General features: G+C 33.8%; 1 protein-coding gene across 6 annotated transcripts in view; it reads right to left on the bottom strand.

The window, feature by feature from the left end:
* Positions 1 to 17,136, bottom strand: part of STXBP5 (syntaxin binding protein 5) — a 168,461-nt gene that overhangs the window by 51,446 nt on the left and 99,879 nt on the right. For 4 of the 6 annotated variants that reach the window (XM_042940033.1, XM_042940035.1, XM_042940037.1 and 1 more), the window contains exons 17-19: positions 12,003 to 12,128; positions 10,202 to 10,353; positions 3,373 to 3,438 (exon numbers count right to left, since the gene is read on the bottom strand). In XM_042940033.1, coding sequence (XP_042795967.1) covers positions 3,373 to 3,438; positions 10,202 to 10,353; positions 12,003 to 12,128 — 344 coding nt within the window. The remainder of the gene's footprint in view (positions 1 to 3,372; positions 3,439 to 10,201; positions 10,354 to 12,002; positions 12,129 to 17,136) is intronic. The other 2 variants (XM_042940034.1, XM_042940038.1) reach the window with 1 other exon arrangement.

Raw genomic sequence — 17,136 nt, 5'->3', positions numbered from 1 at the left:
AAAAAAAATTATTAATACTTATTTTATGTGATATATTTCATTTTAGAGCAATAGCTAGGTAACATATCAAACATGAATATCAAATCATAAAAATGTTTTTTAGTTATTTCCAACGTAATAGGCAACAGAAGCCACAAATGTAAAACAGATTTATTTTTCCCCTAACTGAAAACGCCTATCACTACTTGTCAGAATTTTTGTCAAAGTTCCAAAAATGTTTTCAGCATATCTCACTTGAATATATTTACCAAATAACTGTGATAAAATAAACACCGAACTTATCTACAGCTTTTTTTTTTTTTTTTAGGGTACATGGAAACTCCTGAAGGCACTGTTTATATCATGGTTAATGTGGCCCTGAGCCTTCTTCAACCTGAAATAACCTAACAGATGTTTTTATCATTTTCACATGTGTAGACACACCACACACACACATACACACAAACACACACACACTCTTTTGATGCAGTACTAAAACAAAATTCCATTATTAAAGTGCTCAGTAAAGAAATCTGAGTTCTTTGAAATAGAGATCAAATGGAAATGGAAGAAGTGATTTCTTATGTTAATTCAAGATGACAGAATTAATATTCTACTTCAGAGAGACTCCTGGTTTATTTAAAAATAAGTGGAAAAGGCAAACTATATTCATAACTTGGATATTCTCAGTATACTTTTTGAATAGAGCTTTGATATTGACCAGCCAAATTGTTGGGATCACCAATTTTGATCATGGATTGAAATGTTTTTCAAAAAAGTTTTTCTCCATCTATATTATTATTTTGAGTAAACACACTGATTTTGATAAAGGACATATGGCTACTTTTCACTTCTATAATAGTGGTTCTCCTAGTATTTATGAAAGACTCACCTAACTTCCAACCCACTTTTATGCATTTCTTTTTCTCTCATAGATACACTGTTTTCTATTAACTATATTGGTTTTAATAGTCTATATTATATCACTTAATTATAGATAGATACACAGATAGATATCCTATCACAATGCAGAAAGTATTTGAGGCTAGTAATTTAATTACTACTTTCCATGGTTTTAATAACACGATTGCCTTGTGGTTCCTCTGATTCACCTCAAACTTACCCCAACCATTTTTTCTTTTTTGACCATTCTAAACTAAAAGAATTTTCATGTACTGGAGAGAGGAAGGATACTAAATTATTCCTTTATTGGGATTCTAAAAGCAATGAAGGCAAAAAAGTTACAAATGTGCAAAGAATAAGACAACTGGCCCAACATGGGTAGCAAAAATTACTATTAGCTATTTTAAAATGGACAAGTAGTGAAAGACACAGCTGTAAGAAAAAGTGTCAAAGGGTTAGTTTTCCAGAATTTTATTCTAGTTTCTACTGTATGTTTTAGTATGTATGCATGAGGGAGATCTATTTCCTGCTCTATGAAACACGTTTCAGGCACAACTACTATCTACCAAAATTTGATATGTTTTTTTGTGAAAGCAGTCTTTCCTCATATGCAGGAATGGATATAATTCTTCAGAAATTCTTATATCTTTCGGAGCATAATCAAAGACTAAACTAAATAAAGTTTTACATCTAAGATAAGAATTTGTGATTTATCAATGATTTTTTCAGTCACAATGTTTACTTTGCAGTTCAAACTCACTCGAAACAATACCCAGTATCATATCATCTGTATGTTAAAACTATACTGTCCTTTCACATGGACAAAAAAGCATAATATATTTGAAAATGTTCAACAATGTGTGAGTTCCTCAGGTACAAAAGGAGCTATTTGGAGGGTTTTTACTTTTATGCACTTTTTATATTTATATACTTATGAGATTTTAATATACTTAAATACTTACTTATAAATACCTCTTGTTGGTTATTCCAAACATATATATATATACGTATATATATATATACGTGTATATATATATATACGTGTATATATATATACGTATATATGTGTATATATACGTGTATATATATACATACACACACACACACCTGTACACCTGTTGAAAATTTGGCTTAGGCTAATGAGGAATATTAGTTTACTTGGGTTCTATATTACATGTCCAAATCATCCAATTTGGCTTACAGCCTTAACACATTGACAATGGCATTCACATGGTCTTTGGAGAGAGAGGTGAGAAGACCAGAACAGTATTGTAGGTAGATGGACACAGAACAGCAATAATGAAAAGATATTATAATTCTAAATTCCAAATTCAGAAATCACTCTAGGTCTGTCAGATCAGAAATAGAATTACTTGCTCCATATCATTCAAAGTTTACTGTACCGATGTCCAGACTTAACAGTAGGTGCTAACTATGTAATTCTGATGGCTCCATGTTTCAATAATGAGTGAATTTAATTATGAAATTTAAAGATTAAGAAAACCAGAAGGTGGATATATCTTAAGAAAAGCTATAACTTGTGTATTAGGAAAAGGAATTTCAAAAAGAAAATTATCACAAAACTTTTACAGTTCTAGGTTTAATAAAATGCTAAACTGAAACAGGAGGGAGTGAAGTAAAATGCACTTCTCAATATTTCCCATGCTTAAAATGATTTCTGATGTAGGAGAACCAGCTATGGAAGGATCCAAATCTATGTAAGAACTGTGTTACTTTATGCTAAGAACAATCTTTCCAGTACAAAGCTGACAAATATTCCCAGCCAAAATGATTTAATATGGTAGTTAAAATTGTGAAGTTGATCTTAGTAAAGACTGGCAAAGTTTCTACCCACTGAAAATAATAATAATTCAGGATCCTCTTAATCTTAAGGAGACTGAAAAGGTACCAAAAATTATGTTGCACTGAAATATTTATATATACATAGATCACATAAAAACCTATATAATATGGACAAAAAGGTATAATATAGCTATAAAATTATATCAAATACCACTTTGACCAAAAACAAAAACACATATGGCCTACAATTATTTTGTCTACAGTCACCACTGGATTATAAATGTTAAAAATCTTTGGTAATATTTAAGTGGACATTTTTCAAGAATTAGGGCACTATTCTACCAGATGATACCAGGCATGCCTAGAGCAGAGACAAGGTTGAAGATTAACTAACCCATCTGCTCCAATGGTGAGGAGTAAAACATATTTTCTCTAAAAAAGTGTAAATATTAGAAAGCCAGTGAACAGCTATAGGACTCTTAGCAGGTAAGAGCTGTGGATTTTTGTCTAGTGCATTTCTTTTCACTTAATGAGAATGCAAAGAAAAGTTATGATTTTTAGAATAAATATGTAACACAAAAGTTTCTTATAGGTGTTATTTTAAATACTTATCTGTAAAAAGGAATTTTGATACACTACAATGGTTTCTATAGATTATAATTCTTAATAAAATAAAAAACAAATTACCAGAAGTTGGAGATTTGCAGCGATCCTCTGGGACTGCAGTCCCTTCACTAATATCACATAGACCTGCTAAAAAAAAACAAAACCAAAATCCAAATCACAACACAAATTTATGTAAGAGCAGTTTCATCGCCTATTTACAGCATACATTTAACGACTGACCATTTTTAAAAAAGCAGATGACTGGAGCGTACTGGCCTTGATACCATTGTGCCTGTTAATCTTGAGACAGGAAATAGGAGCATTTGATATTAAATCACCTCAAAATAATACAGTAGTCATCAGTTAAGCAAAAAGAAAACTTCCGAGAGATAATCTGCTATTCTTCAAGGACATTAGACATAAAGTAGAACTTTGTTGAAAAACAGTAATTTGAGGGGCACCTGGGTGGCTCAGTCGGTTAAGCATCCGACTTTGGTTCAGGTCATGATCTCACAGTTTGTGAGCTCGAGCCCCGCATCAGGCTCTGGGCTGACAGCTTAGAACCTGGAGCCTGCTTCTCATTCCGTGTCTCCCTCTCTCTGCTCCTCCCCCGCTCATGTTCTGTCTCTCTCTCTCCTTCAAAAATAAATACAACATTAAAAAAAAATTAAAATAAAAAAACTAATTTGAGAGTATATGATGGACTTATTGGACTTCTCTTGAGGGAAAATAAGTACTTGGTAATAAATTTGGTAATTTTTTACATCATAGGAACTCTCAACTCAAACCTCAAAGTGGTTTCCACTCAGTATGTCTCAAACACATGCCTTGAATATTTATGAGTAATTAAGAAAATATTTTGTACGTCCACATTTACAATATTTAAAATATTGTACATTACTCCTCTTATAGGACTATACCTCTTAATAATTAAACCATACATTTTTAAAAGGAGCTCTAAAGAAATACTTTCTTTTCATAGATGTATATGAATTACATAGAATTTATCTTAGGGGATGGCCTAAATTCTTGGGAGAAACTGTAACAAGGTATTTTATGCTGTGGACAAGAATTAAAAGACATGGTAACATGCAGAGTAAACAATCAATATGGACAGTAAGTTGTTTAGTGATTGGAATGAAAAGAATTCCTGAAAATTCTTTGAAAATTACAAACAAACACATGTCAAGAGTTTGGGATGGCTGGGCAACACACAAGGGGCTACATATCTAGACCTCAGAAATCAGGTATCATGTCAACATATGTACATGTGTGGCCAGTATCTACTTTTCCAATCTTTTGGTAAAAGACATAATGTCACAATCCAGTCACTAGGAAACCTTTTAGAATAACATTTTCAGAGAACACGGAGTACTGAATTGGGTTTATAAAAATGTTTTCTATTTTGAATTATATATTTTTCTTCATTAAGTAGGAACTGTTTGAATGATAACCACTTTTTTTTTTCTTTTTACACTTTTTTCTTATTACACTAATTGTTCTGGAAAAACAAAACAAAACAAACAAAAACCCAAAACTAGTTTTTATACTTCAAAGATGATGGATGTAATAGGTATGAATTTAATCTTTGACAAAATATTTGTTTATATAAATCAACTCCTTTAAAAATGTTTTTAATATTTATGGGGACACGAAATCTGAAGCAGGCTTGAGACTCTGAGCTGTCAGCACAGAACCCTATGTGGGGTTTGAAGTCACGAACCACGAGATCATGACCTGAGCCGAAGTTGGACACTTAAACGACTGAGCCACCTAGGCAGCACTTTTCAAAATTGTTTAAATGTTTTATTTATTTTTGAGAGAGAGAGAGAGAGAGAGAGAGAAAGAGAGTATAAGTGGGGGAGGGGTGGAGAAAGAAGGAAACACAGAATCTGAAGCAGGCCCCAGGTTCTGAGCTTTGAGCACAGAGCCCGAATGAACTCTTTTTGATAAACACTAAAACAGCAGATCTTTAAATAGTAGTGATATACAGAAACAATCTAAGTGTCCATCTATGGATGAATGGACAAAGAAAATGTAGGCTTTATAAAAATGTGGGGGATACACACACACACACACACACACATACATTCGCACACACAATAGATATATTCAGTCATAAAATAAAATTTTGCCATTTGTGACATGGATGGATGTCAAGGATATTATGTTAAATAAGAAAGAAAAACAAAAGTACTGTATGATATCACTTGTATGATACAGTGGAATCTAACCCTGCAGCCCCCCAAAATCCCCCAAAACAACAATAAAAAACAAGCCTATATATACAGAGAAGAGACTGGTGATTGCCAGAAGCAGGGTATGGAGGGTGGGAGAAACCGGTAAAGGCGGTCAAAGGTACAAACTTCCAGTTATAGAATAAATAAGAGATATAATACACAGCATAACTAGAGTTAGTGATACTATATTGGATATCTGAATGCTGCTTAAGAGTAGATCTTAGGGGCGCCTGGGTGGCTTAGTCGGTGAAGCGTCCGACTTTAGCTCAGGTCATGATCTCACAGTTCGTGGGTTCGAGCCCTGAGTCGGGCTCTTTGCTGACAGCTGAGCCTGGAACCTGCTTCAGATTCTGTGTCTCCCTCTCTCTCTGTTCCTCCCCCACTGATGCTCTGTCTCTCTCTCTCAAAAATAAATAAACATTAAACAAAATTAAAAAAAAAAAAGAGTAGATCTTAAAAGTCCTCATTACAAGGGAAAAAATATTTTGTAACTATGCAAGGTGATGAATGTTAACTAGACTTACTGTGATCATTCTGCAATGCATACAAATATCAAATTGGTATGTTGCATGCCTGAAACTAAAATAATGTTATGTGCCAATTTTACCTCAATAATAGATAGTGGTGATAGTAAACTCTAATATACTCTAGCACTACAGTGAGCCTAATACTGAATAAAAATAATCAATTTTGAAATTTTAAGCCTTCCATTCATTCCATCTGGCTTAGGGTAAAAGTCAAAGTCCAACCCTACATTAATTGATATATGTGATCCTATGGTATATACTATGTGACTATGGTATATCATTTAGGTTTATGATTTCTACCTACCAATATCTTTATGGGTATTTACTCCGCTACCAGATGTAGTAGTTATCCTTTAAGGACAACAAGCATAATCACGTTATTCAGCATTCTATATCTACTGAGGCACACCACAGAAATTAGTATTAGGCTATAAATTGACCCACTAAATAGATACCACGGTTTAGTCCAGGGATTGGCAAATGTGAAGGCCTAGATTGGTTTTAGGGCCAGCTAAGCAAGGATGATGTTCTAATTAGCAAAAATAGCAGTGGAAGAGATTTGGCCCACGGACCATAGTTTGCTGACTCTGGTTTAATCAATCTTGCAATTGTCAAACTGAACTAGGTTGCTTCCATCTGCTCGGTTCATAAAAAATATACATGGAATTCTTTATCAAATATCTGATTAACTTTAGGAAACATTAGGTCAACAGGCTGCCATAAACCATTAATGTAGTTATGAGATTAAAAAAGTAACACTGATTTTTCGTACTGTTAGTGAATTCCTGTTGATTTCAACTGACAGTTCTATTTTCAATATGCACACAAGGCATTTCAATATGCACACAAATCATTTGAGAATTCTGACTGATTTGTACATCAAATTTAATGACTTATAACATATCTGACCTTTGAAAACTTGGAAACTGTTTACAAATTTTCTTCACAAATTCTCTTGAGATCTTTTTATTACTTTATTACTGTTTATTACCAAGCTCTGTCTTGCATACATAATGTAGCTTAGATTTTCATTTCTCTTCATTATTTTTCACTTTCCAGAAACATAAATAATTTCTCATTAAGAGAGTGTTGAGAAACAAAGTTATTTAGCTCTACCTTCTGCTTTTCAACTATCACTTCAACTGATCCCTAGAGTCCTAATCCTTCCTTAATTATATTTTCAATGAAACCAAACATTTTGCTATTTCCCATTTTTTGAAAACCTGCCTATATTCAACACAGTAGTTACTGATTTATGCAACACTTATTATGCATCCTTGATTATATCCCTCATTTCTTATATAGTGTTTTGTTTCTTACAACACACACATGCACAAAAATATCAACTAGTATTACTAGGCTCCATAGCTATTTCTCTTTTTCTATCCTACTGAGAATATTGAAGACTTGAAATTAACTACAACTTTGTAGCCCAAATCTTCATTTTCAGAGACACTTCTCCAAAACTTTTGAAAATATGTTTCCTAAAGTCAGGAACAGCTTCATCCCTCTAATTCCCTTCTTTATAATTATCAACTTCTAAGACTAAGTAACTTATTTCTCATGGGTCTATCACGTTCACATCACTATGCAGATCTTATTAGGGTTTAAAATTATATTCAGAACAGAAATTTCCCTTTTGTATCCTTCACGGAGTCAAAAAGTGGTCAGCAAAACATGACACATACTAGTCTGTTTCACTTTTGTTATAATTAAGACTTTCAGCAGACATACACAGGTGGTTGAAATACTTTATCACTACTTGTCCCTGTAACAGTCTCATAATTTTTATTATGAAAACACTGTACATATTTTAGTTATGGGTTCAACTATATTTTAATACAGCTGTAAAACCCTTAGACAGTAATGCCTATAAAATAATTTCATCAGTGACACCTTACTTGTTATGAAAATGTATTAGAATCTACTAGTATTAAAACATTTTTCCAAACTAATCTTTAAAAAAAATAGAAGAACCTGGTGGTATTTGGGCTATACTTCCAGAATATATTATAAAACACACCTTTTTTGCAAGAATATATGTTTTATCAATGCAATTAAAGAATTTTAGTATCAATTATTTCACATTTAATTTTATTTGAAATATAAATAATTACAGTATTTTAGAACTAAGGCATAAATATCCTTAAAATGTTAAATCACATTTTAAAATAACTTTCTTTTAATTTTATTTAATACATAATCCTAAATGTTATTACTGCTGAGCATAAATAAGTATCTTCAGATGACAAAAGAAAAATTCGAATTGTTCTCCTGTGCCTAAACATCTAACTCTTCAATACAAATAGAGCAAATAATAATATAAATAATATTACAAGATTTACTCTAGAATAAGATGCAACAGAATTTAAGAAAGAAATATTTTTGAAATCAGATGGTAAAACTGGTTTCTATCCTTGGATTAGTTTAGGTATTTAATTTCTGGAAATTTTATGAAACTATGATGAGGTATCAGGAATAAGATAAATGAATTTTAGGAGCAAGTTTTTACTTGCTCTGTGGTAAAACTGCCAAAAGTACTTGTCTTCTCTACCATGACAATGTTTTAACTTTCTAACATTATAAATACATATTAGTCTAAACTAAATATTAGTTTCTTTTGCTTTATTAAAAATACTGGATTCGGATGCAAACATTTCAATGGCTATTTTCACATACATATTATAGATGAATTCAAGTAACGAGGACAAACATTTAGATATGTAATTTAGAAATATAATGCTGTTAAAAGCTCTTTTAAAAATAAATGAGAAAAAATGATTTTACATACAACAAACAAACATGCTGTGACTTAACTGATATGGAATAAATAACTTACTTAAGGAAGAACGGAGTTTTTTCACAGATTCAGAATATAAGCTAGAAAGGCCGCACATGCAAGAAGTCACAATCAGCCCACCTTAGTGAAGCAATGAAAAGCGAAGAAGAAAAAAAAAAGGAGACAAAGATACTAGAATGGTATGGTTGGGAAAATTTCTGAAGATAACGCGAGACAAAATGATCACACACAAAAACAAAAATGGAAAAGAAAGTTCAACCATCAAGCTAAAGTGACAGTAAGGTCTATATCTCACCACCTTTTTCTTCTTCTGTCACGAACTGTGATAAAGGTAGCATTAGCTAATTATGTCATGAGAGAAAATGAGAAATGAATCTCAGGGAGAATTTTAATTCGGAGAGACTGAGTTATAAGTATATACGTGAGCTTCCCAGTGTTCCACTGCACACTGGCATTCTGCAAACGGGCTAAGTCAGCTAGAGATACGGCTCCCCTTAATCCCTGGTCCAGTGGAACAGGTCCTGAGGAGACTGGAACCTGTAGGCCAGTAATTGCTGCAGGCCTCACTAATATACCCCAAGTGCCAGAGATCCAATACTATGGGGGTAAAAAAAAGTGCGGGGGGTGAGGAGTACTGGTATAGATAACCAACCAGACATATGAAAACATTTAAAATTAGACTACTTATGCAGAAAACACAAAAGAGTCCTAACAAAGAGAATTCTTAATGGGTTTGGGTTTGCATTGAATCAAAGCTACCTAAAACACTGTATTTTCATAGAATTCAAATTCACTTTTGCATTTACGTTTTTTTCACATAGGAAATGCTCCCTCTAAATTAAATAGTTGGAACAATGAATTTTTGGTCTCACAATACCAAGTAATAAAAGGGGCAAAACTTTGAAATTAACTTTTGTTTCACAATAATGAGACAGATTTTCATCTCATAATTTAGCTGAAGAAGCTTGCTACTGTGGTTCTTTCCCAACATTAATTAAAATCCTAAAACAAAAGCAAAATCTAATAATAATACAAAACAAAGAAGGCTCTAAACTTTTACTAGTTTTTGACAGTTTATATATATATATATAAACTAAGTATATATATATATATATATAGACTAAGTATATATATATATATATATATACTTATAGACTAAGTCAGACAAGTATATGTATATATATATATATACATATAGTCAGACAAGTATATATATATATATATATATATATATACATATAGACTAAGTCAGACAAGCTATTTATCTCACTGAAGTACTTATAGTCACAGAAGTAGCTTTAGTATTTATAGAAATCCTAAAACTCAGGGCTTTTTCTTTATACCTCCTGAAGGTTGTCGAGATTTACGAGGAGACCGGGGTTCTCTCCGATAAGGATCATTGGAGCCATATAATTCAATAGTGCCCAGGTTGAGGAGTACTGCTTTCTGGAGGTAGTCTACCATAGCAATGCCATTACAATTGCCAAAAACTACCCTGGGAATAGGAAAAGAGCAAATACTTTAGCATAAACAAGTATGAGGATACGTACTTGTAGTCTTGAAGGCTGAAAAAGAAGAAGGATGGGTTTTTCACAAAATTCCTCTCTGAAACTGCAGACTATCAGAGGCATGGAAACACAGGTTACACATTACATATGCCTTCTCATGGAACTGTACAGATCTTCTGCAGACATTAATGATTACAAATCAACATCATTAAAAAAGAAGTTGGCATAGGAAGTGAAACATGATCATAGTCATAAATCCCGATCCTAGGAAATGTGACTTTTTTTTTTTTTTTTTTTTTTTTGACTTAAGGGCATTTTGAGCAGCTCAAAAGTTGTGATAATCCCTACAGTCAGAATAAAACTAGAAAGCATTAAATCTTGGAGGTCTCCCTTTGGAGTATTCCAAATACCTTCCCAATTATAAGTCAGGACCTAAAACCAAACAATTATGAATAAAGAAATTTTACTCTTTTAAGATGTCTTAAACCAGGAGTTGAAAACTGAAATGTATAGAGGGAGGGGCTCTGTAAGTAACACGAACGGGCCAGACAAAGGCTGGAGTGAACTGGAGAGTGTACGACCCATCTAAAGAGAAAAAGCTTCAACTCCATTTCTGCTGACGACTGTTAAGGAGGAATGGAGACATGGGCCAGATGATCAGGTTTTTCAGTTGAAGTTCTAAATATGGATTGCATAGTAAATTATCTTGGCAAGTAGTTCAAATGTCAAAAATATACAAAAAGGGCTAAATGCAATGTTAACTGTGAGCCCAATGAGCCTGTGATCAACTGATGTGCAACTTCCTTTAAAACTTCCTACTAGTTATTTTTCTTATTCCCTCCTTCCTTTATGGTTGTGGGCAGTAAAATATTAACAAGGAGAGGTTTGTGTTCTTATATTGTGGGGCAGCAAACCAAAGACATGAGAGAAAACCAGCTCAGACTATAGCCAATTTTAGCTAGGTATACATCTGCAAGAGACAGACTGAGTGATGACAGAGGAGGAAGAAGAAAGATCAATGAGTCCCTAGGACTAGCATCAAGGAGACCCACATACCAGCAAATGGCCCTGGGACTGCACAGTGAATGTGTGGCTTCTCTGATACCACAGTGCTGATTTTAAAAAAAACCAAAAATACTCTATGAGTCTACCAAATTATAGTAAAAAGTAAGTCTAATTAATTCTAAATACTTGAAGGCATGAATTGATAATACACCTGCAGTATAAATACTTCAATAAACCATTACTATGCTTTTACAATTTATACAAGTGAACTTTGAAAGTAGCAAGAAGACATTATATAGGTTTGATTCAACATTTACAGTATCAGCTTAGCACAAAGTCTTCTGAGTTCATGTTGTTAGACCTCCATTATGCTGAGTATTAATAAGGAAATCATTTCTGAGAGTAGAGCCAGGAGATGGTATATTGACTTCAAACCTTTATCCCAATTCATTAGGAAGCAGTATAAGCATACTCAGAGTAAATTATCTGAAACAGAATTATATTCCAAACAAATGCTGAATTTGATCTGAAATTAAAGTTATACAACTTCTTAATTGATGCTATAATGAAGATCATCTTTTCTATTTTTAAAAATAAAGGAATGTATGAGAAACACATAAATTATACTCACAATCCATAGGAAGAATTGACTGCCAGGCTGGTTATTTGTTGTGGTGGTTCTCCACTCACCCACACCAACTGAATAACTAGTTCTGTCTGATAACCTGGAGACTGTTTAAGTGGTGAATTTTTAACTCTGTAATAAAGGATAATATATTACCTTTTAACCCATCTTCAACTATCTTATTAGCTCATGTAGCTATAAAGTCATGCATAAATAACTATACAAAACATAACTTTATATATGAAATTGTACTAAACACATGAAAAAAAAAAAAAAAAAACGAATCCTGTTCTCTAGAGGCATTTAATGTGGTTAGAAACAAAACCCGTATGTGAAAACAAAAATAAGAAATCATATGTAAGTCCCCATTATAAATTCAGGGCTTAGAAGTGGGGAGGGAGAAAACAAGAATGAGTAGGAAGGGGAAGGAGAAATGGGGAGAAGAATGAGGAGAACGAGAAGCCCAAGAATTAACAAGAGGGGGAAAAAATCCAGTTAGAAAAAAAAAAAAAAATGGAAGTTAGAAAAGTACCTAAAAAAGCGGCGGGGGGGGGGGGGTAAAAGTAGACTTAAATATATAGGGCACCTGGGTGGCACAGTTGGTTAAGCGTCTGACTCTTCAGCTCAGGTTATGATTTCACGGTTTGTGGGATTAAGCCCTAAATCAAGCTCTGCACTGACAGCAGGGAATCTGCTTGGGATTCTCTCTCTCCCTCTCTCTCTCTGCCCCTTCGTTGCATCGTTGCATGCTTTCTCTCTCTCAAAATAAATAAACACTTAAAAAAACATAAAATCAAGCTGTAAATATATGGCTTAATTAAAAGTGGCCAAAACAAAATGAGTTAAATGAGTAAAAAAAAAAATTGTGAGAAATTTATTTTTGTGTGCATGACACTTTAACGATTAAAAAAAAAAGTACTCTTTGAGTTTTGATTGCAGACTCTTTCCCCAATAATTACTGAATAGGTGTTCAAAATATATTGCTTTTGCAAACATATGCAAACAAGGAGGAAACCCTTAGTCAAAGATTAACAAGTGTGGAAGTTTGTCCACAGTGGAAGTGTGTGTAGTAACAGTGAGAAATCTGTACAGCAGGATAGGCCAGGGTGAGAAGTTAGAGGGTCTTCAGCGCCTCACTGCAAAAGTCTGATATTGGTAGAAAGAACTGAGGGCTTTTGAAAAGCTAGCATTTAAGTCCTGGCTCTGCCATTTTCCAACTATCTTCTTATCTAAAAAGTGGGAATATTACTACCTAATCACAGTACGGAGACATTTTGAGTGGCTATGAAAGAGCTGTCAATGGTCAAATTACACAAAAGTAATATATTTTTATTATTTTAAGGAATTAAAAGCCAAATGAAGGTTTATAAGAAATACTTTGGGAAGATTAATTTGGTGGAGATTTACAAGATGAAGTAGGATCGGAGAACAATTAGGAAGTACCTGTAATTCTGAAGTAAAACAGTAAGAAAAAGGTAGATTTGGAACATATTACGAAGGAAGAATTGAAAAATGCTTCTAAACTCCATGAAGGCAAAAACCCTGCAGTTACTTTTAACACTAGCACAGAAGAGGCGCTCAATATTTACTGAATGAATGAATGAGCTGAAGGTTCATCAGAGGTAGATCACGGGAGAAAAAGAATACAGAGTGATCGTAAATTAAGGAAAGGAAGGAAGGCATGAAGGAAAGAAGGAAGGAAAGAAGAGGAGAGAAGGAAAGAAAAAGAAAAGAAAGAGAAAGAAAATAAAATGTCAGAATGAAGAGCTACTTTTACAGGAATATGCGGTAAGTTTGAGGTGATGGTAGGATTTTCAAGTGAACTACTAGTAAAAAAACAAATGTATTCCCAAGCTTCACTTTATAGAGTAAATTCATACAAAATTTTTTACAGTACTTGTTACACACATGTCAGGGGGAGTGAGGGAGTGGTTTATGAGTCGGAGACTTTCTAAGGCATACGGTTACTTAAATACCATACCTTTAATACGCGTACCAGGAAACTTCAAGTGGATTTGGAAGATGACATTTTTTTTTCTTTAATGTAAGTAATTTATTTTTGTGGGTGATTACTATTTAAAAAAAAACCTACTTTGACTTTAAGGTGAGAACATTTTTTGATTGCTAAGACTCCTCCAATAATTGCTCTTGTGAAACTTAAGCAAAGCCTGGTTACTTCAGCAATTTTTGAGGCTTCTGCCTTGGAGGGACAGTCTAATGGAAGAAGGAAGGGCAGAAAGAAAACTACGCAATGTTAAATCTCCTAATACCAATCTCAGAGGTAAGGATGCCTTTGAGTCATTTAGTTGATACCTGTAGTGAAGAAGACCGTCACCCCTGGTCTTTAGGGTGTGTTAGCCAAATTTTAGGGTAAACATGAATCACTGAGGGTCCTCCAAATATGAACCAAGCTACAGTTGCTTTTCCCTGTGCAAAGTCTGTAAGGCAATACACTCGGAACTGTATGCTGGCTGAGGCACAAGTTCTGGCTTTTCTCAGGGACGTACCCCCTAATCAGTGGCAGCCGTCCATCTCGAGATAGAAATGAAGACACAGTATTTTTCTGAATAGAAGATTCTGAGTGTGTTATTTTCTCCTTATATGAATTAGGTAAGCTTCAAAGAAGTCAAACCTAATTACCTCATGCCGGCAAATTTAATATGCACATTAAATTAGAACCTCAAGAGCAGAGCAAGCATTCACGGATAATATTACAAGTGCGTATATGGGCACATTTAAAACTTCAGTGATAAAGACACACAGAATTCATGGAATTCTTAAATTACTTACAAGAGACCAAAAAAAAAAAAGTTATTAAGCAAAAATAAGCCAAGCAAGCCTGCTACAAAATCCCTAATTGGTAAAAAATTGGAAATTGGATCAAGTAATGACAGGATAGGTTAGATTTAAAAATGCAAAATGAGGGGTGCCTGGGTGGCTCAGTTGGTTAAGCGTCCAACTTCAGCTCAGGTCATGATCTCACGGTTCGTGGGTTTGAGCCCCACTTTGGGCTCTGTGCTGACAGCTCAGAGCCTGGAGCCTGCTTCAGATTCTGGGTCTCCCTCTCTCTCTGCTCCTCCCCCACTCATGCTCTGTCTCTCTCTCAAAAATAAACAAACATTAAAAAAAAATTCAAAATGAGGGAAAAAATGCAAAATGGGGATGGGTGGGTGTAACATTTTATGTCTATAATGATTACATGCAAGTTATTTTAATGATTTTAATATATGTAAATTAAGGTTTACTTTTTAAAGACAAGGGGTTGAACCTTTGTGAAAAGCTCCATAATTTGTACAAATGTATTTTAAATGTCAAAATAATGTTTGGAGGCTTTGCAGTTTCAATTGTTTATTTGCTTTGACAAATAAACCGCAAAAGCACAATTAAAATACTAAAAACATAAAATTTTATTGGTAAAGGGAATAAATCAAATAGCTTTTAAAATGATTCTTCAAAGGAACAAGTACATACAAAAACATTTTGTATAAAAGACAAACACAAAACTCGGGGCACCTGAGTAGGCTCAGGATAGCTCAGTGGGTTAAGGGTCCAACTCTTGGTTTCAGCTTGGGTCATGATCTCACAGTTGTGAGTTCAATCCCTGCCTGGGGCTCTGTGCTGACAGTGTGGAGCCTGCTTGGGACTCACACTCTCTCTCTCTCTCTCTCTCATTGCTTCTCTTTCTCAAAAATAAATAAACTTTAAAAAGCAAAACGAAACTCAGTATTAGTTATTTTAGTATCAGTTTAGTTAGATCTCTGACATTTAAAAACCGAATTTTGGGACTGTGGACAAAAACAACGTGAAGTTACCAGAAAACTATTAAAAAGAAAAAATGAGGTATAACTCAAATTGCCTCCAAAAGCACTAGTGCATATGTCGATTTTAGACAAAAATCTCAAAACTCTGCCACCAAAAAGGTTACCAAAATAAACGTCAAAGACAAATTGCACTATACAGGCTTATAAGACTTATATTTAATAAAAGTCTGGAGAAATACACATTAAAATCAGAAGAGCATTAATAGAAATTTTACAAGTTTAAGTTTAAAGCAAAATAGTACTGAAAAAGTAAAAGGGAAGAATGTAGACTTCTGTATTTCCAAGTCTCATTCTAGTTAAACATGTGCCAGAACCGCAGCAAAAAGGAATTGTGTGCATGTATGTACATGAGAAAGAAAAAACGTGAGGCCTTTCTAAGAAATGCAGTTGCTTAACCTCGATGCCTGTATGTTTTCGATCAGATCAGCATTTCTCATTGCTGGCATCAGCAGCCTTCTGAGCTGGAAAGTTCTTTGTTGGGGGCACTGTTGTGCACACTTGAGCAACACCCCTGGCCTGCATGCACTAGATGCAACAGCACCCTGTTCCTACTGTTGTGACAAGTAATAACGGCTCCGGATATTGCCAAATGCGTGCAGAGGAGCAAAATCATCCCTTTTGAGAATATTAACACAAAACACATAATCTAAAATTTATATAAACACATAAGGTATAATTTTTAAAAAGTCTATACATTTTAAATGATGATGATATAAAAAGAATCTGCCCTATGTTTGGGGTGAGCGCATTTTTGGGTACCAAGGCCTTCTCCATAGTAATTCCTTCACGAAGCGAAGAGACGCTGGCAGATCTAAAACAAAACCAGGACAAACCTGGTTCTTTCAACTGACGTAAATTATCTCTCAGCAGCCATCTCTACCTTGAATCTACTAATCTGGGCTTTGGCTCAACTCTTACACTGGATTTTTGTTTACATTTTCCACAACGACACTCATTACCCTAACTGACTTCTCTGTAAATGTAATTAATCATAGTCTTCATAAAATTTTTCAGTGGTCTTAACTCTTTCCTCATTGTTTTATTTCTCTGCCATATTTAAGGCCCATACCCTTGAAAAAGTTAATACTCAGTAATATAAATTAGATAGAAGAAAAGAATGTTTTATCTAATTTATTTCTATATAAAAGCAAAATGTATTCAAATCTGGAATGCTACAATAAAGGCATTTAAATAATGATACTGTTGTGCTACACAAGATTCAGAAATACAAGAAAATGATCACAAGAAAACTGAATCTCTAAATATCAAAAAAACAGAATTTTCAGAGTGGTGGAAAGCACTCTAAATACACATTTGAG

Source organism: Panthera leo, chromosome B2, assembly GCF_018350215.1.
Source record: "Panthera leo isolate Ple1 chromosome B2, P.leo_Ple1_pat1.1, whole genome shotgun sequence".
NCBI classification, from domain to species: Eukaryota; Metazoa; Chordata; class Mammalia; order Carnivora; family Felidae; genus Panthera; species Panthera leo.
Note: the sequence above shows the minus strand (reverse complement) of the source record. Positions and strands in the feature narration are given on the sequence as shown.